The sequence below is a fragment of the Balaenoptera acutorostrata genome, chromosome 11, assembly GCF_949987535.1.
Source record: "Balaenoptera acutorostrata chromosome 11, mBalAcu1.1, whole genome shotgun sequence".
NCBI classification, from domain to species: domain Eukaryota; kingdom Metazoa; phylum Chordata; class Mammalia; order Artiodactyla; family Balaenopteridae; genus Balaenoptera; species Balaenoptera acutorostrata.
The window spans coordinates 61,689,376-61,715,569 of NC_080074.1; the positions used below are offsets into that span (position 1 = coordinate 61,689,376).

Genomic DNA, 26,194 nt, shown 5'->3' on the forward strand with positions numbered 1-26,194 from the left:
TGGGTGGGCAGACCTATTGCTAGTAAGTTCTGGAGGTATGATTTCCAACTGTATATTCTGGGAATAATTCCCTAAAATTTGCTAATTTGAAGCAAATTGATAAATGCAACTTTTTATGCTACTCGAACAAAATTCGGAGATCAGTAGTGACCTTCCCTATTGCTGGGGTGGTCTTCTGATCCGGATGGAAATATTTTTAGTGCTGAAAAAAAGCTTTCAAGGTTACAGCAAAATAAAAATAAGAGTTCAGCTAAGAAAACAGTTCCTGCTACTCTGTAATCCAGACTCTAGGCACCATTTAACATGGTTAAGGAAGAATTCTTAAAAATGATTATGGTAACAACAACGTGGGAATTTAAAAAACTAGATTCTCTGTTGAGTACCCCTGGTTGTGCATATTTCTGAGCTTAACTCAATTTCCATTTGTGTTGCCTTGCTTCAGCTTTCCTTGGGCCTATGAATGGTTCCTCTGTGTTTTGAGGCTTCATGTTGATGTGAGTCTGGGACCAGACTTCTTTTTCCTCCTCCTCTTCCTTTGGCCCAAAGTCAACTCCAGTTAAGAGGAGAGGTACCTCCTTAATAATTGGATTAGTTGAGCCTTAAGAATTATTGAACAACTCAATGACTAATTTTGATTTTTAGGACTAAAAAATCTTTTTCTCCTTCCTGCCTCCCTCCCATCCCCAAATGAAAGGGGAAGCTTAATGTGTTTGAGATGTCAGCCTTGCTTTTGTGAGCTGATGGATGCTCAGAAGGGACAAGCTCAGTTTGTTTAAGGGAAATGTACTGAGTCACTGAAAATGTGGTGAAAGGTGCCTGAGCAGGACTTTTTTTGTGCTGCTAAGAGACTGTTCAGGATGCTCAGAGCAGAGGAAAGTTAGATTTTGGTGGCTTTTCTTATTTTCTTTTTCTTTTTTTCCATTTTTATAAAAAACCTTATTAACTTTGGAGGGAAATGTGTTAATTCTATCACGGTTCTTTTAAGTGAAGATTTTCCATACTTGTCTTTGAGTTTATGACTTGTAAACAGTTACAGAATTAGCTAGGAGTAAAATCCCATACATTACTTGTCTTATGGAATCTGAAATTAGAGGAGTTAGATAATTGTGCCACCTAATAATTATGATCTTGTTAGCTGAAGAGAAAGTTGTAATTGAGAAAGTGGGGATCTGCCCATTTTTGATTAAACTCTTAGGACTCATTTGTAGGATGCTTTAAGACACAAGAAAAAGGTACATGGCAACTTTGTGTTATACCCCCTGCATCCCATCAAGAAGAGACAGAGTTTTAACTGCTCACGTGGATTCTGACCATTTTTGTCCTTCCCATTTGCAGGAACCCGGTGGCCTTAGTCTTTCAGGTGGAACAGCGTGAGACATGGGAAAGAAAACCAAGCGGACAGCTGACAGTTCTTCTTCAGAGGATGAGGAGGAGTACGTCGTGGAGAAGGTGCTAGACAGGCGTGTGGTTAAGGGGCAAGTGGAATATCTACTGAAGTGGAAAGGCTTTTCCGAGTAAGTGCCTTCTCTCAGGCTTTGGGACTCTGCGCAGGTAGACAGACACAGACATTTCCCTGTGAACCATCACCATCTTTTTCTTTCACCACCTGCACTCCTTTCTAAGAGTCAGAAGACACAGCAATAAACTAAGCAAAATCTCCCCCTTCTTGGAGCTGATGTTCTAATGAGAATGCTTTTGAGAGGCAGTATAATGAACTGGTTAGGAGCATAGACTGGGGGCCAGATTGCCTGGGTCCAGATTCTTGCTCTACCACTTATGATATGAGCTGGGTGACCTTGGTGAAGTTCCTTAATCTTTTTTCTTCCTCAATAAAATAGGGATAAGAAATAGTATATATCATAGAGACATTGGGGAGATGTGTAGAGCCTGACACATAAGCTCAGTGTAAGTATAAACTGCTACTGTTACTATTCTTTTGGATGTAACTAAGCGAAAACACATACATTTAAGGAGAAGAAGTCGTAGTTGATCCCATAGCCCATAGCTTTCGATAATGATCCTTGGACCTCAAGATCGTCCTAGGATGAAACACTCATCTTAATGAGAGACTTAAATCTGAGACCACATTTTTCCCCCAATATTTATTTTTAAAAATTTCAAATATACATACAGCTGAGGCAAAAGAAATTGAGTGAACACTCAGATACACACCACCTAATTTCTACAGTTAACATTTTAATCTATCCCTTTATCTCTCAATTTATCTTTTAGTATTATAAAACCCCTCTTTTTAGGTCAATGAGCTTTAAGAATGGTACTGAAGTGTTGACTATTCAGAATTAGGCAGTAACTGACTTTATGTTGAAGTGCTGAAGTAGGTTATTCTTTCCTTTGGAATAAGTAGAACTAGACACACAAGCATAGGAGAGGTAGCTTGAAAAGTGAAATACATGAAGCTGTGTGATCATTAGGCATTTTGCCTCAATTTCTCATTAATTCTCTTCCCAGGATGCCTGATAACAAAGAATGGGTTTCTCTGAACTCCAGTGAGCTTTTAGGAACTGGTTTAGGCTCCTTAGAGTGGTGCTGTCCAATAAAAATGTAATGCAAGCCACATATGTAATTTCAAATTTTATGGTGGCTACATTAAGGAAAAGTGGAATTAATGTTAACAATATATTTTATTAAGCACACTACATCAAAATGCTATTTCAAAATTAATTAATACAAAAATTATTGATAAAATTTTACATTATTTTTTCATGCTTAAGAATTCAAAATCTGATGTATATTTTACATTTTGTAGCACATCTCAGTTCATAGTAGCCACATTTCAAATGCTCATTAGCCACATGTGGCTAGTAGTTAACCATACTGAACATCACAACTTTGAAGTGTGAGACTTAAATATAATAAAAGATTGAGGGCTTCCCTGGTGGTGCAGTGGTTGAGAATCTGCCTGCCAATGCAGGGGACATGGGTTCGAGCCCTGATCTGGGAAGATCCCACATGCCGCGGAGTGACTAGGCCCGTGAGCCACAATTGCTGAGCCTGCGCGTCTGGAGCCTGTGCTCCGCAACAAGAGAGGCCGTGATAGTGAGAGGCCCGCGCACCGCGATGAAGAGTGACCCCCACTTGCTGCAACTAGAGAAAGCCCTCGCACAGAAACGAAGACCCAACACAGCCATAAATAAATAAATAAATATTTTAAAAAAATAAAAAATAAAAGATTGAATGTTTTGCCAGTACCTTTGGACAAAGTTAAGATCAGGAGCCTTCAGAATATATTTAAGGTTATGTTACTATGGGAATCAAGTTTCTCATGTGGAGCACTGTTGATGTTTTAGGTGGGGCAGTTTATGCACTGCACGATGCTTAGCATCTGTAGCACACACACACACAGCACTAAATGTGGGTAGCACAGCAATCGGAATGTGCCCTCCATATTTCTAAAGAGTAGTGGTATCACAACATCTTCTAGAGACGTGAGCTATGAATTTGAGAGACCTAGAGCACCATGAGAAAGGAATTAAAATACACGTAAAGACTTTGAGGGTATTTATTTGGCCCATTGAATCACCACTGGAAATTGTTGGGCATTTTGAAGAATTTCAAGACTATATAATTGAGCTACTGGTACCTTACATACATAAAAGAGGGAAAGAAAAGGTTTAGGGTAGATGGATTAAACCTTTTTTTTTTTTAGTATTTACTTATTTTATTTTATTTTTTTTGGCTGCGTCGGGTCTTAGTTGTGGCACGCGGGTCTTTCATTGGGGTGCGTGGGCTTCTCTGTAGCTGTGGTGCGCAGGCTCCAGAGCATGTGGGCTCTGTAGTTTGTGGCACACGAGCTCTCTCGTTGAGGCGTGCGAGCTCAGTAGTTGTGGCGCACGGGCTTGGTTGCCCTGCAGCATGTGGGATCTTAGTTCCCCGACCACGGATCAAACACGCGTCCCTGCATTGGAAGGCGGATTCTTTACCACTGGACCACCAAGGAAGTCCCAGATTAAACATTTGTCCTTACTTTGTCAGAAATATCCAGAGTTTATTATTAAAGACCAGAACAGATTGTGCCCCTTCAGCATTGTCTACAACTAAGTACCTACTGTTTACTAGGCAGTGGTCATATTCTACCTCATGTGTTCTCTCTCTTTAATTCTCATAACAGCCTTTAGAGGTATTTTCAGTTTACATATGAGGAAATTAGTTGTTTGCCAAAGATAACAGCACTGGTATGTGCTGAAACAAGGACCCAGCATCAGATTTCTTTGGCGCTAAAACCCAGATTCTTTATAAATTATACCGTGCTATCTTTTGGGTGAAACTTGATTGATGTAGAAATAACAATACCAATATGGTAGGAAAAGGGATAAATAATCTCATTAGAAGACTGGCTTTCCTTGCTAGCAACAGAGATTCTCTCCTACCTCTGCATCTGCTTGCTTATTATGCTACAGTGTTGGTACGTCTCTTGATTTTCGTGCCTTAATTTCTCCTGGGATAGTAAACTTACATATATATTCTGTGGATTTAGGAGAAAGTTATTGTATGAGGAAATTTTTTTGTTTTTTTTGTTTTTTTGCTGAAAGAAGAGCTATGAGGGAGAGGCTTTTCCGGTTTTGGCTCAAATGATTTAGAAATAAATTTTGTTTCATTCTTAAGCTCTTTTTGCAGAAAGTTGAAGTCTAGAGTAAATATCTCAGATTTTCCCATCATTGTGCTACTTAGTTGAGTCATTACGGCATGTGTTCAAACCATTCCAATTTAAAGATACCTTATTCAAAAAACAAAAACAATAAAGGATCTAAAATGAATGGTGCATAAATGTAAAAAATTTTTCCTCAGTCGATGAAGGGATTATAGAAACTGCTATGATATATTTACAGATATATCTTAATGTACCTAATTCTTACTATATAACCAAAAGAACCTCTGCCACTGGCTAGGAGTGAAGAGGATGCCTGGTCTAGTTTTTCCCGTGTAGAGACATTTCTTGCTTTGATTCCATAAACTGCGGATGGTAGTTGGTGGTTTGGTTTTCTAAAACCCATGCTGGGGATACAGAGAACAACTTTGTGAATACCAACTATTTGTTTTCCTCATAGTAGGACTCCCTTGATCCAAGTTTAATTAGACACAATTTTTTAATTTGGATTGTTTTTGCTTATTAATATACAAATGTATTTTGACTACCTAGTATCCATAAGTTGAATCCAGAGCGTTGAATTAATGCACTCCGAATTCCAGTTTTGAGTCTTTTCCTTTTTATGGTTCGTCTATATTCTAATGATTTAAGCCCTTACTGCCTCTTTTCTAATTATTTTAATCTTCCAATAACTTGTTGGCATTTCTTCAAAATATAAGTAACATATTTAAGTTAGTATAAACTGGAGTGCATTTAGAATTAGATTGTCTTCTCTTCAGCATTTGCATAGATGATTATATGTATGAAATCACATTATTTTGCCACTTACAAAGCAGAACTTACAGCTTTATTGAGGTATAAGTTACATACCATAGGATTTATTTATTGAAAGTATAAAATTCAGTGATTTTTAGTAAATTTACAGAGTATGCAACCATCAGCATGCTCCAGTTTTAGAACATTTCTGTAACCTCCCAGAATTCCCTTGAACCTAAATATTTGTATTTAATCCCAAGCCCTAGCCACAGGGAACCCCTGATCTGCTTTCTGTTTTTAAATTTGTCTTTTTCCTAGAGGTTTCATGTAAATGGAATCAGACAATGTATAGTCTTTTGCATCTGTTTTCTTTCACTTAGCATGTTCTTTTTTTATACATATATATATATATATATAAATTTATTTATTTTTGGCTGCGTTGGATCTTCATTGCTACGCGCGGGCTTTCTCTAGTGCAGTGAGGGGGGGGTTACACTTCCTTGCAGTGCGCAGGCCTCTCATTGCGGTGGCTTCTCTTGTTGCGGAGCACGGGCTCTAGGCGTGTGGGCTTCAGTAGTTGTGGCACGCGGGCTCAGTAGTTGTGGCTCACAGGCTCTAGAGCGCAGGCTCAGTAGTTGTGGCACACGGGCTTAGTTGCTCCACGGTATGTGGGATCTTCCCAGACCAGGGCTCGAACCTGTGTCCCCTGCATTGGCAGGCATATTCCTAACCACTGCGCCACCAGGGAAGCCCACTTAGCATGTTCTTGAGGTTCTTCCATGCTGTAGCATACATTAATATCGTGTTCCTTTGTGTTGCTAAATAGTATTCCATTGTATGGATATACCACATTTTGTTTATCTATTCACCAATTGATAGACATTTGAATTGTTTTCTGTCTTTGGCTGTTAAACTGCTGCTATAAGTAATTGTGTGCAAGTTTTTTTTGTGGATATATTTTTTCTCTTGGTTAGATTCCTAGGATCAAATTTGTTATCTCCTTTAAGCATAGGGTTTCTTTCCTTTTTGCCTACTTGTCTTTAAAATAAAGGCATTGGATTCCCGCTCCTCCCCGCCCCCCTCATTTCTTTCCTTTTTTCTCCATTCTTCTTGCCCAGGGAGCACAATACTTGGGAACCTGAGAAAAACTTGGATTGCCCTGAGCTAATTTCTGAGTTTATGAAAAAGTATAAGAAGATGAAGGAGGGTGAAAATAACAAACCCAGGGAGAAGTCAGAAGGTAACAAGAGGAAATCCAATTTCTCAAACAGTGCTGATGATATCAAATCCAAAAAAAAGAGAGAGGTAAGCTTTATTTCTCCTTTTTCCCCCCACAAACTATTATTCTGCCTCCCCCAATACCCCTCCTCCCAAAACAAGGGCATTATTTTGGTTATTTCTGTTCTAAGGATGGCCTGCAAAGTAAATTGTTGAACAAAAGAGCTTCCAGGAAGACATGTTGATCGACCACAGCGCCCCCTCCTGGATGAGTGAGAAACGTAATATGTGTTCGCTGAATTGCGTTAGGGTGGCAAAAATAAATCCCATAAAACATTCAGCCACTCTGTGCCTTATCCATGAATAAGTGGCTAATTATCTTAGAGAGGGAGAGTCTTTGGTGAATTTTTTAAGGATATAAAGGAGCTTTTTAAAAGCTTCACTTTTCTTTTGTTCCAAAGGTAGCACTTAATTTCAACCCTTTATAGTCTTTCTTTTTTAATTAAGGTGAAATACACATAAAATACAATTAACCATTTTAAAGTGAACAGTTCAGTGGCATGTATATTCTCTTTTGATCCTATTATATTTTTATATACTCTAAATAAATTAATTTTCATCTTCCTTTTGAATCTTCTTATTGTTCAGTTTGGGAAAATGTGTTTATGAAATTTTGGTTTGATTCAGTTGCCTTAATTCTTCTGAATTTTAGCTCTCAAGTAACTAGCCATAAGCAGTTATTGCCTCTCTCCTTTTTTCATATATATCTTTTCCATCTGGGCACACGTATACACATACCCCACCCCTCAGCTTCCACTCCTTTCATTTATTTCAAGGTTGTGAAGCCTTTTGTGGTGAAGGATGTACTGTACCCTTAAAGTTTAATAAAATAAAAGCTTAAGTCTGTTTCTGAATCTTCTAGCATCACTGTCATAAGCATCCTTATTTATCTTCATTCTCTTTGGATACCCATCTTTCTAGAGCATCAGTTCTCAGCCCTTGCTGCACATTAGGATCATGGCAGGGGACTGGGGGGTTGCTTCAAAAACCTCCAGTGCCCAAGATGTACCCCAGACCAATTAAATTCAGATTTCTGTGGGTCGGACCTAGGCATCAGTATTTTCTAGAGACTTAACACAAGTGATTCCTGGTCTCCTGAGGAAAGAAAATGGGAGACCAGCTTTCCAAAAAGAATTGAAATAAGAGAGAAAGATTGGAGGCTGCCAGTGAAAGTGGACTCTAGGTTTTTGTTTGTCTCCTTATTTGTTTCCCTAGTTAATTTTATGTTTTACAATCTTATTTTTTAAACTACCCTATTCTGGTGAGGTGTATATATCATTGTGATACAGTCTACTGGTAAATAATTTGAGAATGCCTTCCCTTCTCTAAGGAGCTAAGACTTGTTTCTTTCTTTTTTCCTTTTTTTTTTTTAGCCCTTTGTATTCTGGCTCTTGTCATTTGATTCATTTTCTAGCTAAGTAAAAATACCAAAAAACAACACAGCATAAGACTTCTGTAGCTATTTGTGACATACAGTGTGTATTGCCTCAACCTCAGGCTTCTGTCCTTTTCAAAAGGAGCGACCTGGCTTTGAGACGCTGGCCAGTGCAGAGAGTTTTGTTCCTAGGCCAGGTTCTGATGCTGCTGACCTTCAGAACCACCCCACGTGTCCCTTACATTGTAATGTTCATCTGGGGCCCCGACAGCATTCTCAGCAGTGCTGGCGGCTGTCAGGTAGGCAGCTGGGAAGATAGGTGATTGTATATCTTAAAGGTGCAGGAGGGGATTTCGTTTCTTTCTTTAGACCACTGCAGAAGAAATTTGTTAGTCGGCAATATGCCTGATTTAAGATTACTGCCTGTGTAATGATTTTAGCATTTTCCTCACCTCGGCTCCTTTTCAGCAGCGTGAACAATTTTCTTCCCTTCCCTCCCTATGTGGCAAACTGTTTTCAGCCGCCAGCTATGATTTACGACTTAGTTTGTGCACCAGCATTCCAGCTGTGTGCACATCTGGGAACCTCCTCCCTTTAAGCACCCCCCCCAAAAGAGGCTATGCTTTTGAGTCTGTATGTCCCCTGATTCATGCATGGAATTTCCTTCCCAGTGTGGGTTCTGGTATCTTTGGGGACCACCTGGACGCTGAATGTATTTCTCAGAAGAAAGCAAGGTGAATGTCAGATCAAAGAGATTTTATCATGAAAATCAGACAGTGATTTAGTTCACTTGGGCAGTCCTTCTGAATCTTTTTTTGTGTTGCCACTAGATAAGTGGCATTAGCCTCCATAATGAGGTTTTTAAAATTACCTGGTTTGTATAAAATTTCACCATTTTGCTCTCACCAGTGCCATCACACCTGAATCAGACCCTATGCTCCTTATCTAGATTGCAGTTTGACCAAGTTTGAATAATCCCCTACAGAATTATCAGTTTGTTTTAAATCACTGTCCAGTTCTGCTCTCTAAAGCTAACGACCTATCTCCATCAGGAGGGGATAGGCACAGATCAGGGCCTCTTCCCCAAGTGTGTGGGTATTACAGTATGTGAGCGCTGAAAGAAATTTGCTATTTTATGATAGTGCCTTGAATCATTCTTATCTCTGTTCTTTCATAAATATAGATGACTATGTGAAAAGAAGTATTAAAAATATTGGTCAGTGTTAGGTGAACTAAAAGTCTAGAAAATAAAGATTGAGAGGTGGTATATTTGAAGTTTATAAAATGAAAAAGGATTTAGTTCAGGTGGGCTTGTTTATCATCTCAGAAGCAACAGTTTAGGGGTAGTCCATTTATCATATCAAGGAGATTAGATTAGGGGATTAGAGAAGTTCCTAGATGATGACTCCAGAATATTTTAAGGGATATTACGAAGTTTTAAGGACCACTCCTAATCCTTTGAAGGAATACTTGAAGGACAACTGCATCTTCCTGCAAAAATATCTCTTAGCATTATTGTCACTGGCTGACCCGGTATTGTACTTAAGTTCTAAGAACTTTATGAATTGGGTGACAAAAATGGTATCCGGTGATATTAACTTAGGTTGTCCTTTGTTGAGCTGAGAAATGGGGAGGTTTTTTACTCTTATCTCCAAGCTGTAACCTTTCTTCATCTTCTATTTATAGCAGAGCAATGATATCGCTCGGGGCTTTGAGAGAGGATTGGAACCAGAAAAGATCATTGGGGCAACAGATTCCTGTGGCGATTTAATGTTCCTAATGAAATGGTGAGAGAGATTGGGCCTCACTCTGCGATTGTGTTTCTTTGCCAGTGGCTTGCATTCATATGGAAGATAGGGAGGGAAGACTGAGTATTCCCCAACTAAGAATTTTGATCGTCACTGATCTAAATTGTTAACTGATACCAACTGTCAGTATTAAATGGGAATTATGGTTCAGAATGGATTTAAGACATTGTAAAGCTTTGGTATTAAGCCAAATTATATTAGCCCACATACCAGAGGATGGTAGAATTGAGGTAGGAAGCATATAAACGTGACCTAACCGTTTATTTACACAGTTCTGAATCATTTACCGTCACACCATGAGCCTGTGGCCAAGGAATAGGAGTTGAGTGAGGCTTTCTGCCATCGCTGAAGACAAAGACCACTGAATAATGTCTAAAAGAGAAAAATAATGTTAACAAAAAGCATTAAGAATAACACTAGCCAAAGCACAAGTTATTTCATCCGGTAGAGGGAATGGCTCTTAAAGGAAAGTGTGGTTACTTCCCTTCAATTTGGTTTCTTAAAGACAAAGTGATTTATGGTGTGGCCCTCACTACCTCTCTGTTTCCAAGTGTTCTGGGCTTGTGATTTAAGTTTGGTCTCTAAATAGAGGGTTCATGCTACAGTGCCACAAAGTAAGCTAATTACATTAAAAGTTGTATAGTCAAGAGGTTTAATATTTTATCTGATCGAAATTTCGCTGGTAAATTACCCAGAAGTCTATATTTGAAGAATCACTATACTCTGAAGTAAGGAGCTGTATTGACTGCTTTTCTCACTCAGCCATATATGGGACTTATGATTTACATTCACATATTAACTAGCTTTTTCGACCACAGTCCAAATTTGGGTAGCTGCTCTAAGCTGTGTGTTTTCCCCCTCCTCTTCTCATCCATAATGCTCACCTCTATGAATTCAACATCTCCGTTTTCTAGAGAAGGAGTTAGTTGTCTTTGCGCACATCTCAGTGGAATTTTAATTAAAAATTTTTTTTTTCTTGATTTGGAATCCTGGTTAGTTAAGGAACTTGCTAGATTTTTTTGTTATACTGGATAGTAGAGCGTGTGTAACTTGGGTACTTGAAATTTGCAGCTAATTCCTACATTTCATTTTAGTGACTAGATTTTACATTCATTGATGACTTAAATTTCTGTTTTCTTATTATTCCAATCCACAGTTCTGACCAAAAGGATGAGTGTTTAAAAAGGCCACAAGATGAGGAGGGTTAGGACCTTTTCATGATCCAGATGATCCAGAAACTGGATTGAGCAATTTATGCATAATCAATAGGGCTGAATGTAGGTTTGATTGTGTGTGCACTCACATGCTCATACACACAAATAAAAATTATGGGAGCAGAATTTATATAGTAGTTTAATTTTCAGCCTTTTGATTAAGCCTGCTGTTTTCGATCTATTCTAGCTGCAGACTTCTGTTTCTTTCTGATGTAGTGGTTAAATGATATTTACTAACAATTTGATTCATTTACTTAAATTTCTCCTTGAAAGTGTGGAACTGTTAGGATCCTTTTCCCTTGGAAATCAAGTCAGCTAAATCATAATTTAATAACATAAATCTATGTTTGGACAGACTCTCGCTCTTCCTCTCGTTCTAAGTCTCATATTCTTTCTCTCCAGGAAAGACACAGATGAAGCAGACCTGGTTCTTGCAAAAGAAGCTAATGTTAAATGTCCACAAATTGTGATAGCATTTTATGAAGAGAGACTGACGTGGCATGCATATCCTGAGGATGCGGAAAACAAAGAGAAAGAAACAGCAAAGAGCTAAAGGAGGGGGTGGTCTCTGCCATTTCTCTTTGTACATAATACATTCACCTCCCTGCCTCCTCTCCCTCTACCCACCCCCTTCTATCCTAAACACATCCATAAAAAATGTGCTTATCACTGTGCTCCACAGGAGAAATGTTGGTATTGGTTCTCTTGTAACATAACTGATGGTCTGATTCATGATAAGTGTCTCTCTGTGAAGACCAGGCATTTACATACTGTGTGTAATTCTCACCATTTTTTCCTTTGCCCTGCTCTCTTCCTTCTGCTCCCCTGTGACCTCAAGATGAGTTTTAACTTTTTAATCACCTTAGAGTCTTGATCTTTTCAGGGTTGGTCGCTTTTTAGTGGGGGATTCTGTTATAATGATGCTGAATTTTGGTTTCTTTCTTTGGCTCTTAGAACATGTTGATGACCAGCTAGGCTTTGTTTTGAGATGTTGGGTTGGAAAAGATTGGCTTTTTAAAAAGCCAATAGCAACTGCCTACCTGTTGGGGCTTTCCCAACCTCATTCAGCTCTACCCAGGAGAATACAGGGTTCCTCGCGTGGTCTTCTGGGCCACCCTCTGTTGTTCATCCTCACCCATCCTCCCAGAATAGCTCCATCCTTTGGAGGGCTTGAAATTTTACATTCAGATTTGTCAAGGCACTCCTTTTAGCCCCAGGACTTTTGGCCTTGTTTCTTAGCAATCCCTGGTTCTGCTCCTGCAAGTTGGTGTAGTCTGTCATAAAATGACAAGATTATTGACTGTGGAGATTTGTAGCTATTAGTACATGAGGATGACGGGGTAGGATACGATTGTCTTTATTATCACATATGGTATATATGTATTATTACCTTCCATCCCTCCCATTTGGATTATCTATTTATGTAGGTGTGAGTGACTGCCTGGTGCTTGCTTGTGCCAAGGTGCTAGGCACCCTCCAGCCCTGCCAACTTTTGTGGCCTCCCAAAGCATTCCTGTTACCAAAGAGGCTTCAAACCTGACCCTCACTTCTCAGTGGACCCAAGTTTCCCTCCATGCCATTATTTTCAGTGGGGAATTCTTAGAGGGGAGCCATTGGCCACAGTATCAATTTTAAATATTCATAGTGTTTATAATCATAAATTTCCTGCTTTGATGACTCCTGGATTTGCCACCAAGAGTCCCCAAAGTATTAATGCTCTTCCCTTTCTCCACCCTCAAACTCTTAGTTGTATCTTTTTTTTTTTTAATGCATTTCCATGGAAGACTATCAACCTCAGAGAGTGACAGGCCCCGGCAGTAGCATGTTGACACGACCTCTCCCTACTCAGCAAAATACTTGCCTTTTGGCTTCTTCCTGCTTTACCATTATATTGAGAGATTATTTTTCTGATTATATTCTCTGCCTTTGTTCCCCAAGAAACGCCCTACTTCTCGTTACCCTTTTTTTCTTGTAGTTGAAGGGAGCGAGAGAATCAAGACTAAAAGTAAGGAAATAACAGGGTTTTGAGCATCCTTGTCCCAGCCCAAAGCTGAGGAGATAAGAATAAATGCTTGAAATAGCCTTAACTCTAGAGTTCACCAGCCATTGAGGTTTTTGTGGTTGCTTTTGATTTTTAAAACATATAGCTGTCTGGCCAGCAGCATTCAACCATTTCTAGATTATTCAGAGTAACAAGGGGAATGGAGAGATTGCTCCAGTCCACAGATGAGCCGAATAATATGTAAATCATATACCCATTCATAGCATTTGTTAACATTGCTTCCCTGCTCAGCTGCTGATTGAATTCTGTGTGGTTGTATAAATTATGTCAAAAATTGTACTGCACGGTTGAGAAGACAGCTGTTGCTGCGGTGACATGACAGACTGGAACAATGAAGCTTTTGGTTTCAGCCATCCAGGAAAATCCTTCTGAATGGTAATGTGATTGGGTGAGAACTCATAACCCATACTCAAGTGGGTAGGGGTTTTATCTCCATCTTCCTTAACTCTCTGAAGGAATTAAAGGCCTAGATCAAGTGCTGGATAGTTGACAGTTGTTAGTACTTAATCTGATGGGCATCTGAAAGAAAGGATAGTCAGAAAAGAGATTTTTCATACAGGTAACTAAGGATATCCATTAGGGTATACTAGAATAGGACAGAAGTAGGCCAGAGCCACTGAGGAGGTGATCCGGGTCTCTAAGTTTGCAGGTGGAGAAAATGACAGCTTATCCATGTAGCCAGTGTGTGTCTCCCAGGAGCAGTGGGTATGTAAGCAAAGTACAGTGACCATATTTTTAGAACCCAAATCTAGCCTGTGGACAAAGAACACGACCAAAGTATTTGGTACTAAGATTGGTCTTGAGAAACGTGGGACACATGGTTGCCAGGGTTATAGGTAATACGTAAGGCATTCATCAAAATCTGATTTCTTTTAACAAAAAAAACCCCAGTATCATCTACTACTCATCACCCCTTTAATACTTCAGTCTTCGCTCCATTCATCTTTTTCTGTCCACAGTTTACTGAATCATGGTCTTGCACTGAGTGCTGCCCAAACAACTTGTTCTCTCCCTGCCTACCCACTGCTACTTCTGTAGGAACGGAGGGAGCCAGAGGCCAATACTGATCTCAGCCCTCAGCAGAAAGGAGATGGATGCCTGCCTGTTCCTTCGACATTTGTTAGTGCTGAGTAGCTGTCCAGGCCCTTGGAGGATTGCAGCCTCAAAGAGAAACCTGCATTCATGGGGCTTTCTCTTCTCAGAAGAGTTAGTGGCCCTGGGCTAAGCACTCTTAAACATCTAGGTCTCAGGTGCTCAAAGTATATTTTTCCTATGTTAAGTCCTCTTTCAAAACATCTTTCTAATGCTGAACGTTTTCCTGTAATCAGCATTCAAGGATTTATCTTTCCTGAGAATGTAGCAGAGCTTTGACCAGCAGAGTCTACCAAGGTCAGCATAGCTGCTTTCCTGAGCCCTGGGCTGGGCTGATCCCCTCACATTAAGATCAGCTGTTAGAGAACGTCAACCCTGATGGAAGCACCCATTTTTAACCTGGAGAGAGCTATATCATTTTTCCTCCTGCAGTCCAGTTTTCATCTGCTCAAGGGAGCATTTGGACCTGTGGTGTTCCTTAATGCTCGAAAGTCTATGGTCCTTGGCTGGCCCCCAGCCATATATCCGTACTACTTTTTTTTGTTGAAGAAAAGTTGGTCTTGTTCCTGTAGTTCCTGCAGTTTTAGATTCTTCTTAACTCTTCGTACTTATGCTGTAGCCTCCCCGAAATCCAATTTCCTTATCTTTAGGCCAAATCCTTTGGCCTCAGGGAAGGTGCCTGTGATTTTCATCTTGTGGTTTTGTCTGACCTGTGTGTAGCCCAACTTACCTAAGGTACAGTGAGGGATCAGAGGGATCCGTGTTTGGGCTGGGGAGTGATTGTTTTTACCCTTAGGGTTCAAATTTGAGGGCCTAAGATAAGTTTGCAGTGACCTGAGAACTTCAGGAAGGGTTCTATCATTAGATTTGAAATGTGGAAATGGTTTCTCACAAATTAGGTCAAAGGAAAAGCTCATTTTGCACCCATGACTCCATCCTTTTGGTTTAGGTTTTTAGAGTGTTGAGATCTGTACCTTTGTAATTAGACCACCAAGCAAGCATACCTGTGTCAGGGCAGAGAGGGGAAAGGTCTGGACCCAGTGTATTTCAGTTTCATTTTGGCTTTACCACTAATCATAAAAGTTACGTTTTCAAAAATAGAGATGTTACCAGCCTTGCCCCCAAGAGCACATGCTCAGAATTGCCACCCCCCCACCCCCAACTAATCATGGTGGATTTGTATTGAGCCATCCACATTCCAGCCACCTTAGTGTAAATCAACATGCATTTCATTCAACGGACATTTTTTGGCCCTGGGGATACCAAGTTCAAAAAGATGCAGTCCCTGACCTCAAAGAATTTTCATACAGGTGTGGGATGAACTATTAATAGTTCATTGTAATAAATGCTACAAATAGGCACACATTTTATATTTGAGCTCAGAGACAACTAACTGGTTGGTATAGTTTGTGGCCCTAAAGTAGGAGGGTGACAACTGGTTCGTGTGTAGAAAAGACATGACCTTGGATGAATTGAACTAACTGGTCACAGATGGACCACAACAAGGGGCTGTTTTATTCTAGAAAATAAAACAGGTTTGGTTAGAGATGCTACTACGACAGAAAGGTGAGTGGAGGTTGAGAACCCCTGGCTTCAGTCCCTATTTGAGGCTCTTTGCCACAGTATTTAACGGTAGTTAATCCTTGCTTGTGGAAAGTATTAACTATGTTGCAGATCCAGTTACGTGTTGTTACTTTATTGTGGGTTCTGTAAAATGTATTCCTTGTGGATATTTTACCAGTGTTGCTCACACCTTTTTTTTCAGTTTCTCATCCCTTTTGAAGGAATTAACATGAGGCTGGCTTGAAGCCTAAAACAGGGACATACTTTCCAATGACAAGATTTGCAAAAAAAAAAAAAAAAGGCTTGGGACACGTAACACCTGGGCATCTATTCTGGGCAGTGTAGTTTTATTTAACACCTCAAGATGGTGATTTCTAAGCAGAGACTTGTGTCAATTATGTGGAAACCTCTCCCAGAAATACACATGACCCAGAGTTTCGGATTTAATCAGTCTAGGGAGGTCCAGGGTGAGGGCTAACCCTGTTAAGAAACAGTCTGACCTTAAGAAATGTCCTAGTTCTGACCATGTGACCACAGGAAAAATGCTACTTTTCTCTGCCTGCATAATTGAGAGTTGGATAATTGAAAGCTTACTAAAGTGTGAAGGTTCTTTGGATACCTTCATAAAAATTCTAGTTTCTTTTTGCTTGCGCTGGATTTCTTGGATTTTAAACTACCTCATCTCGTCTTTTTCGAGTTACTTCAGCTTGTCGTTGCCACTTGAACATCATGCTTGACTGTGGTGGTTTTCTAAGATGGAATGTTTCCTATTCGTTGAGAGCATGTTTTCTTGCCTTTTATCCTGATCCGCATTTCACCTAACATCATCTCATTTTGCTCCTCTGTCAGAGAAATATTTTAAGATAGTTTAAAATCTTGGTTCATGGGAAGAAAGTGACCCTCCAATGCTATATTTGTCTCTGAGGTCAGTGAGAGAAGGAGTTAAAACAAGGTGGTGGGGGAAGGGACAGAACCTGCACTGGAGGCAGCCAACAGGGGAAGAGCCATTAATTAAAACAATTTCAAAGTCAACTGATTGTGATCATTAATGTCACAATAGATCAAAACCTAATTATCACTGCCTAGGTAAGAGCCATCAGTATTAATCAGAAAATCTAATAGGAAACTATTATCAAGAAATTAGGCCAAATTGAATGCAATGAACTTCTTGCCATTCTCTCTCCTCTCCTTTTTTTCTCTTTTTTTTAAATTTGGCGATGTCCCCTGGCATTGGCAGGTGTGACCCTCAGTTGACTCAGGCCCCAGTGGCCAGTTTGTCATGCTTTTTGAGAAATTCCAACACAGACTGAACCTGAACTGTCACTGCTGTTTTAATCGGTCTTGAACTTTCTCATCACCTGGTCTTAACCAGTGTGATCAGCCATCAATGAAAAAAGGTTTATATTTAGGTCTTGGAATGGTTGGTCCTTCCTGGAACTAGAGCATCCCTGGTGAACATTATACTGTGTGTGTTGATAAATCATTCTTCGAGCTTCTGAGGTACGTAGGGTCCTGTTGCTCTGGCTACTGCAAGTAGATATGGAGGAAAGGAGGGGCTTCCTGCCTGGAGATCCTTCCAGAAGACCTTAGAAGATAGAGTTTCATCATGTCACGGCCCTTTTAAGGCTCAAGTCACTGTTTTGCAGTTTCCAGGAGCTTTAGTATTTGATTCTAAACCAGGACTGGCTGTGGGTTTAGTTTTTTTCCCCTTAGTTTTAGGGTAAGGGTCATAGTGATTTCTACCAGAATCCAGTGTAAATCCAAAGGAGGGGGGGAAATGGTTTTTTTTTGCCTTTCTTTTGTTAAAGATTTATGCCTCTGGCAGGAGGTAAGAATATTACAAGTGTCTTCTGACTAGTTATAGAGATCACTTTATACCCTCTCCCTGAATGGAAAAGTGTCACCGTCTATATCCTTAACTGTTTTTGAAGATACTGCAACTCCTGAGGTTGAGCTGAGGCAGAAGGGGTGGAAAGATGCTGGCCTTGGGTATTGTGGGGAGGGATGAGTGGCAGCAGGGGGTGTTTGGTGGTGCTGGGGTTCCTAGCTTAGCCTGTAGAGAATGTTGCTGCTGCCACCGCAGTTGCTGGCCTTTCCCCACCAACCTTGGAGCTCAGAGCACTACCCAGACCACCACTGAGGGAGTTGTTCTTAGCTTTCTGCTTGAGTGTGGTCTTGCTTCACTCTGAATTTTAGGAATTTGGGTTACTCAGTATAGAACTTTGAGAAATTGGTGTGACTTAGTCCTTCACCTCTTAGGGTAAAGTGAGTATTTCTTTACAAAAGAATTCATGCCCTTAATGTTTAAAATGTAATTTTATTTTCAAGACACCCATTAACACATGACTTTCAGAAGCAGCTTGTTTCTTCTCCAAGGTTCCTTGCGTTATGCTAGATAAATAATGGGCCATCAGTTAATCCTTGTGGGTTGATTGAGTTCATCTGGTTTGCAGGGTGAGGCGTGCTACCGGCTTCCTTTTGCTCCCAAGTGCGCTCTAAGATGTAAAATGCTCTGGGGAGTGGACAAGAATTGAGTGGATGCTGACTATGGTGCCAACCTCCTCAACTGATTCATAATGGCTGACCTTGGGCAAGTCACTCCTTTCAATGCCTCAGTTCCCCATCTGTCAAATGGGGGTAATAATACTGACCTACCTCACAGGGGTGTTGTGAGGCATTGTAAATCAAAGCTGATAGAATACTTTAGGGTCCTCGACGGAGGATGCCCTGAGCCGGTGTCTAGGCCTGCTATAGGCTTTTGTCCTCACTGAGCTGTCCCAAGGTTGGAACTACTTAGTGACCTTGGCAAATTCTCTGCCCCCCACCCCTCATCAAAGCTGCTAGTTCAGATGTTGACAGTGTTTCCATGAATGTTGAAGTCTTAATAGTCCAGACTTACCTTAGGATGTTACGGGGGAAGGCACTTAGTATATTTTATGTCTTGCATCCACAAAGAGAGGCTGTTTGAGACCCCAGAGCATTGCATTAGGGAATCAGGGATGCCGCTGCTTCTTTCTCTGCTGGTTGGGAATTAAGGTCCCATACCCCATGGGCTTGGAACAGACTTGGGTTGTCTCAGGAGCAAAGCACACACAGTGGGTTTGATTTATATCTTTGCTTGCTGCTCCCTGAACTGATCCCAGGACGGCTGGGTCACTTCACCCCTTCATGGTATCTGTACCCGAGCCTTTGCCTCCCCATAGGAACCAGCTGGTTCAATAAACATAACCACTTCCTCCATCCCCCACCAAAAAAGAGCCACATTGGAAAATTGTTTTTCTAGAGATAAGCTTAACACTCAGAATTGGGCATTGATGCTCCTGAAAGCTTCATCCAGTTCACTGTATTCAGCATCTGTCATCTCTTTCTCGGTGTCCACTGCCTGAACCTGACTTTGACCTTTTTTCCCTCTGGCTTGGGAAAGCTTTGGACACTTTGTATTTGCCCAGGTGTGGGCCCAGGAGCCTTGCTCTCCATCTCATTTTAGGGGCTCGGCTGGCTCCTCCTCCCAATAGGGCTCTTTCTCCTTTCCCTCTCCTTGGCCCTAGATGTGTAACCCCTGAAAAAGCACAAGGTCCTGGCCCCTTGCTGCGGTCACATTGTGGTTCTCAGTGTTCAGCGGACTCTGCCCCTCTGTTCACTGCGCTGGCGGCACCAGGCGGTTCTGTGGAGTCCTGGAGGATGGAGAGAGCACAGTCGGCCATCCTGCCAAGTAGCCAGGAGTTGATTTGCCCACGGCCACGGGCCTTCTCACCCCTTCCCACAGGATGGGATCTGAGAGACTCCAGAGGCTGGGTTTCCTTCAGCACTCGGTACCATCCTGAGTAGCAAAACAAGTCACACTTTGTAGCCAGATTTCTGAATGGAAAAATGGGAAATTGAATTCTCTATGGACCTTTTTGGTTTGTGGGGGAGTTTTGGTTGTGTTTCTTGGTTTTATTTCAGCCAAACATGTCTGCTTTTGATTTTTTTTTTTTTTAGGATAAGTGATATATATATATATGTTCGCCTTTTAAATGTAAATGTTTAAAAGTAGGCAATTTATGTGTTTCCACAACTGACATCTGATGCAGACCTCATTCTCTCCCCCTCTTCCACTCTCCTCTTTTCCCTCTTTTCATACTCTTGTATTGGTTCTAATAAATGGTTGCTTTTCAAATACGGATCCTGAGTGGTGGTTTCAAAAATCTGGGTCTTACACTCCTTCGTTAATTTGGGCCCCGAATGTCATCCAGTGGCTGCACATGCGTTTCTGAAAGAGCTGAGTTACTTGGAGAACAAGGGCTTTTTTCTAAGGATTGTTGGTCTCTGACTTTGTGCAGATAGCCACAGGGTGGCGCAAGCCTGAGGGAATAAGAGAACGTGTGTCCTGTTCCCCGCTCCTTCCCTTAACCCCTTCAGACTGTATGCCTTCCTGGTCTTGGAGCTGGTGTCTCCTCGAAATGGCTCCGAGAATAAACATTAACCGTTAGGAACCCAGGGGACCACTAGAAAAGTCAGCCCCTGGTTATTAGAATTTGTGGAAAACCACATTGACAAACAATCTGAATCAGGTTTGAAAATCCCAGTACATGTGAATTATATTTATGAGCTGTTTTGATTTTGATTTCACAAATACCAAAGAAACTGAGGATCTAATGATTATGGGTCATGGTGGGGGCAGTTGGAGGTTGGATTAGGAAGGAAAAAGAGTGTGTGGATAATCAAGCATTTATTGGGTGATACAAGCCTGATGCCGTTTTGAATCTAATGGATACGTGGGCAAAAACTCAGAGTGAGAAGTGAAGACGGAGGGATCCCAGAACCCAGACAGCCTCCCAGAGAGGCGCCTCCTCTCGTTTTCCACCATCTCTTATCTGCAATTCTCCCTCTTGTTTTCCCTTCTTGCTGCTGAGTTATAGGGTCTCCCCAGCCTAATCTCGTAAAGTCTTATGAAGACATCTGTAGGTTGGCTAGTTTAATGGTCCATGACCCCATAAACATGGGACAGGAGAGCCATTTGGTCCACTTCAGAGCCAGACCTTTCTGGACATTATTTATTTCCTACCTCTGAAGCCTGGGACTGCTCACCCCCTTCCCATCTTTTTCTAGTTCTCTCACCATTGTGCCACTCTGTCTCTGCCTTGGGCTCATCAGAAAGCACGACTCTGGGGTTTTGACACCCACTCCCACTCCTAAACAACTGTGTCTTGATTTCTGTTTTCCTCTGACGTGTCAGGTGATATGCCTGCCTGCCCGTCACTCAGATGAGCTCCTCACCGCTCCGCACTCTTCTCCCGGGAGCCCTGCCTCTGTGTGCTGGGCTAGGCCCCCGCCGGCCGGTGGTGCCTTCCCTTTTGTCTCCGCCAAAGGGCCGCAGAGCTCACGGAAGTCCAGGCAGGCCCGACAGCCTGGGGAAAATGGAGGGCTGCAGTGTGGGAGTCTGCGCTTAGTCGGATGGCTGAGCGCACAGCTTGAAATCGCCCTGTTAGGAGGAAGCAGCCCCCCAGGCAGCCTCCGCCCTTTGGAAGGAGAGCGGCTACACAGAGGGGAGCCCATTACAGCCTGTGGGTACACTGAGCTGATCCCCTGATCCCCGAGCCCGCGGTGTGACCCGGGGGGTGGATGGGGGACAAACAAAGCAAAGCTGGGCCAACGGGTGTGCGAGCGTGCCACACGGGTACGGTGCCCTCTGTTACTCCCGCAGAGCGGGGGGTAAAGGATGAGTGAGAGCCCTCAGGGACTCCCCTGCATAAAGTCGTGCACACGGTGAAGACACGTGAATGGAAGGGTCTGGTTCTCAGCTCCGTGGCTCCTCAGCCTTTGTTTTATCCTCCCCTTGCTCTCCTGCTTCCCCCACCCCCTCTGCAGCTGTAACATCTTGCTTTCCAGGTGCCAGCTCCCTCCTCTCTCAGCTTCTGTCTTTATTTGTGCGTCTGTATTTTTTTTACGGTTCCTCCCCTTTGTCTACTCCATCGTGTGTGTTTTTCTCTTTGTCTTTTATTTCTTCTCATTTCTGGTCTCCGCACCCCATGTTCTCTCCACCCCCTTCAAAGTCCATAAGCAGCCTCAATTTGGACATTTAATTTCAACCCCATCAAATTATTATCTTTCTTGCAACAACCTGGGACTCTTTACGAGCTCTTTCTACCCCACACCGCCTCTGGAAACAGGTGCATATTTTTCTCCGTATAACGTGATGCCGCCTCCCAGACTGGGGGAGGTGAGGTCGGCTCAGAGGCCTCGTGCCCCTTCTCAGCAGAGCCTTGTGCGATCATTTGGTTATGAGCCAAGGAGAGAGAAAGAGCTGCCGAGAATTGAGCTTGCTGGTAAATATGGGGGCTGCTGAGATGAAAAAGTTTGGGATTATTATTGCACCCTTTCCTCTCCCTCCCCCTTCCTGCTGCTGCTGTCTTCTGGGGAAGGAAGCTGGTGGCGAGCCGAGGTATTGGCCACAGCTGCTGCAGCTTATGAAATTCTGCTTCTACATCTGCAGCAAGGGTGGGAGTGGGGGCAGGTGAGCTCTGCAGGGAAGGGGAGGAGGGCAGGGGCGCTAAACCCCTTGCCTGTGCTGTGTGGGAACGGCATGGACCATTCCTTCCTGCTACTTCCAATAACATGCAGCACCTCTCTATGCAGCCTGTTTCCGCCGTAACTTCTCACCCCTGCTGTAACCCTCTGCTCCTTTCTGTTTCAACTCTTCCGGGCAGAAGCCTGGAGAGCCAGCTCTCAGAGACCTGAGCCTGACTGCTCCTTTGTCCTCTGTCACACACCCCCTTTGTCTAGTTCCTGCCTTACCACTCCAGACCTGTCTGCAGGAGAAGCTGGGTGGTAGAGGGGATGGAGCTGCTTCTTTGATCCCTGGGAGAGAGCAGGGCTGGGCTACCTGTTCCTCAGAGGGTATGGGGAGGGTGCAGGCACATCGGCTCCTAGACCAGGACACAGGATGCTCTGTCTTTCCACGTGTTCTCTACCCTTCTCTCCTCTCCCCAACTACCTGCCTCTCTCTGACTTTTTCTCCTGTTCATCCTTTCTCTGTTCCTGTTTTTCCCTTTTTTATCATCATTTCAGTTCCTTTTCCCTTTTTTCGCTCCCTATTTTTTACTTCCATGTTACTAAGAGTAGAAGTAAGTAAGGGGGCTTGAGGAAAGGGATTGAGAGGGAAAGAAAAGTACACAGGTTTTTTTTTCCACTTCCCCTTTGGAGGTGTGGGGATGAGGAATATCGCCCATTTTTCTCTTTCTGGGGATTGAAGCATCTCTCCATCCTCAGCCCTTCTGATTTTCTCAGCAATGATGTCTAAAACAGGGATTCCTAACCTTGAAAAACAGTTTCTATTTTTATTGGTTTCTTTATGATTTTGTAGATGAGAGAAAACCTTGCCATCCCTACAAAGTCGGTTCACTGTGTGATATTTTTCCGTTAGAATGTTTAAGATGATCACTTTTGAGAATTTCATAACCCTCCTTGAGATGATTGGAGTCTGGGGTGTTGTAACAAGGCAGGAAATCACTGATTTTTAGTGTCCAGCTAAGCCAATTGGATCCTTATTTCTGTGTGAATTTGTTGCAGCCTTTCAGCATGGGAGTAAAAACTTTCTTCTTGGGGGACTCTCGTTGCCCCATTCCTCAGCCTAGGGGATCGTGGGGCAGGTCAAACCCAGATTGGTTCCCTGATTCCCTTCCTCACCCTAAAAGGCCAGCCCAGTCCGCCTGTAGAGGGAGGTGAGGAACAGTGATCTGATCTCTCATCCCCTCCCTTTACTTCACCCCACGCTTCTTTTCAGTCATTGAGAGTTTGAGGGTTTGGATCAGAGAAGAGGGTTTCTGGTTTGGATTAAGGAGCTGGGTTAGGAGGCATGATTGGGGGTGAAGTTGCAAGCTTGGATGGAGGAGGTGGGAGAGAGAGGGAGGGAGGGAGGGAGAGAAACGGGTACAAGGCTGTCCTTGTAAAAACTGGGAGACTGGAATGAAATGAGGAAGGATGGGAGATGAGAGGCTTGGAAAAACATGATGCGCAGGGGGCGCATGTGCATGTGCGCATGTGCCAAAACAGATGCGAGGCCCTCCGAAGCTGCATCTCCTGTGTCCAGGCATAATGTCTTCTTCACTCTGACACAGCTGGCTGGAACTTCACTTCTGAAGAGCTCTGGGCAATGAATCAACGTAGTGTTTACCCTCATGTGTTCTGAGTTAGAAGAGTCTTTGCTCTAGACTGGATGACCACCCTGAAAATCTAAGAAATGTTTTCAGTTACTTCGGAAGGCCCTTCTGCACCCTGAATGACTTCTGTTTCCACACTGGCATGAGAGGTGGAGGGCCTGCAATCCTGATATTTCTCCCTTCAATCCCTGATCCTGCTTCAGGCGGTCCCAGGAAGGGTCTGAGAGGAGAGTGCGCTGGTGGTGGGGTTTGGTGGGGGGGCGGTTTGGCCATACAGGGGCCCCACTGGCTGCAGATAGGGGTGCACTAATGTTCATTAGAGATTCAGAACTGAATAGCTATTGCTATCTCCAAAGAAGGGATGGGGCAAACAGCTCCAATTTTGCCCCCAAGGAAATGGCAGGTTTGTATGTGTATGAGAGTTGGAGGAATGTGTTAATTTGAGTATAACTCTCTGAATATATGTTTTTGCTCATCTGAAGGTGTTAAATTCCACGGCGTCCAACTTCAGTCACTCTAACGGTGGGGAAGCAATGGCCTAGGTAATTCCAGGCAGCAGATAACCCCCAAACCATTTATGAATATGACTGAAATGTGCTTTGGACTGTGCTAGGGACGGGCTTTGGAAGGTGCCTTGTGGGCCAAGAGGAGGAAGTCATTAATCGCGGCAAAGGAAAGCTGCCCTTAGCTCTGCACCAGGACAGCCATACAGATCAGAGGCAGAAAATGGCAGGCACTGAGTCTGTTCAGGTGGAAAGGCAGGGAGGCCAGAAAGGGCCTCAGGGGCAGCATGCTAGTGCAAGGCTAGTAAGCATGTGGGAAGATCAAGGGCACAGAGATTGGCAGGATAAATTGTGGATTGAGAGAGTTTAGGAAGCAATAGAAGCTCACAATTGACCTTGCTCTGGCGCCAATGCACCAGCCTAGAACAGCCCGGGCACTGGAGAAAAAATCATTAGGTGAGAGTTCTATCAGGCTTTGTCTTTCACAGGCTGTGTGATATTGGTTAAGTTAATTTTCCCTTCTGGGTGTCAGTTTCCTGAGAACAGTCAGCTGAAATGTTGAATAATTATTTCATTTTTCACAAAATAGTTTATCTTTTCTTATAATCATAACAGAAAGTTGATAAAAGAAAAAAGTGGAAAAAGCATGATCCTATCACGTTAATACAATACATATTTTTATGTTTGTGCACTTGATCAGATTTTTGTCCATAGGAGACAAATTCCTATTTTTACATTGTGTACCATTTTGTATGTTTTCACTTATCATAAAATAGTTCCATAGCACTATGTATTCTTTCTTTTTCCTTTTTGTTTTTGGTAGCCCTGGTGGGATACAAATAGCACTATGTATTCTTAACAATTATTGTTTAAAATTATTATGAGAGAAACTAAGCCCATGTGCCACAACTACTGAGCCTGCGAGCCACAACTACTGAAGCCCACATGCCACAACTACTGAAGCCTGCGCGCCTAGAGCCCGTGCTCTGCAACAAGAGAAACCAACGCAACTAGAAGCCCGCGCACCACAACCAAGAGCCCCCGCTTGCCGCAACTAGGGAAAGCCCACATGAAGCAACAAAGACCCAACTCAGCCAAAAATAAATAAATTAATCAATTAAAAATAAATAAATAAAAATAAAATGATTATGAATGTACTACATATGAATTCTATCAGGACCTGGGGTCTGGAAGGCCCCCTTTTACCTCTCTGGCTGCTTCAACTCAGCTTCGTACCTTCGAACTAGTGGTGGTTCCAGTGTTCCACCCTCAACACTTGTTCTCATCTGTTTCCTCCTCCTGAAATAGCTCAAGCACTCTCATAATTTCAACCATTACTTATGATAAGGCTCGTGAACCCCAGACCTATAAGTCTGGGCCTCAACTCTTTCTCTGTCTCCTCTGTGTCCACGTGCCTTCTGCTGCCTCCTCCTGAGTATCCTGGAGGCTTCTCAAAGCAAAGAGCTTTACGGATGGAGTACATGTCGTCCCTGCCTCCTGACTTCACGGTCCAGGACACAGCTGGTGCTGGAGGATGGTCATCACACACTGACTTGCTGAAAGATAGACAGTGAACAGGATGTGAACATAACTTAATGAATGACATGATATGACATCGAGGTGGGTTGGATTTGTCTCCATCGTCACCAGCAACCATGAAACTCACCAAGAACACCAGCGTGGTTTGCAAGACCTTCACTGCCTGGACTGTCTGGCCCCAGCCCCAGTCCTCCTTCCTGCCCTGCTGCTTTTTGCAGCAGGACTGTCTCGGTCTCACTACCCTTATCAGTGAGGCT

The 26,194-nt window shown here is 42.7% G+C and overlaps 1 protein-coding gene across 6 annotated transcripts in view; it reads left to right on the plus strand.

Annotated features, from left to right (window-relative positions):
- The window catches only part of CBX5 (chromobox 5), a 37,156-nt gene extending 17,239 nt beyond the window's left edge, over positions 1–19,917 (plus strand). For all 6 annotated transcript variants that reach the window (XM_007179511.3, XM_007179508.3, XM_057557385.1 and 3 more), the window contains 4 exons: positions 1,336–1,514; positions 6,481–6,667; positions 9,702–9,802; positions 11,440–19,917. In XM_007179511.3, the coding sequence (XP_007179573.1) occupies positions 1,378–1,514; positions 6,481–6,667; positions 9,702–9,802; positions 11,440–11,590 (576 nt within the window). In that variant the 5' untranslated portion in view covers positions 1,336–1,377 and the 3' untranslated portion in view covers positions 11,591–19,917. The remainder of the gene's footprint in view (positions 1–1,335; positions 1,515–6,480; positions 6,668–9,701; positions 9,803–11,439) is intronic.
- Positions 19,918–26,194: the final 6,277 nt, after the last annotated feature.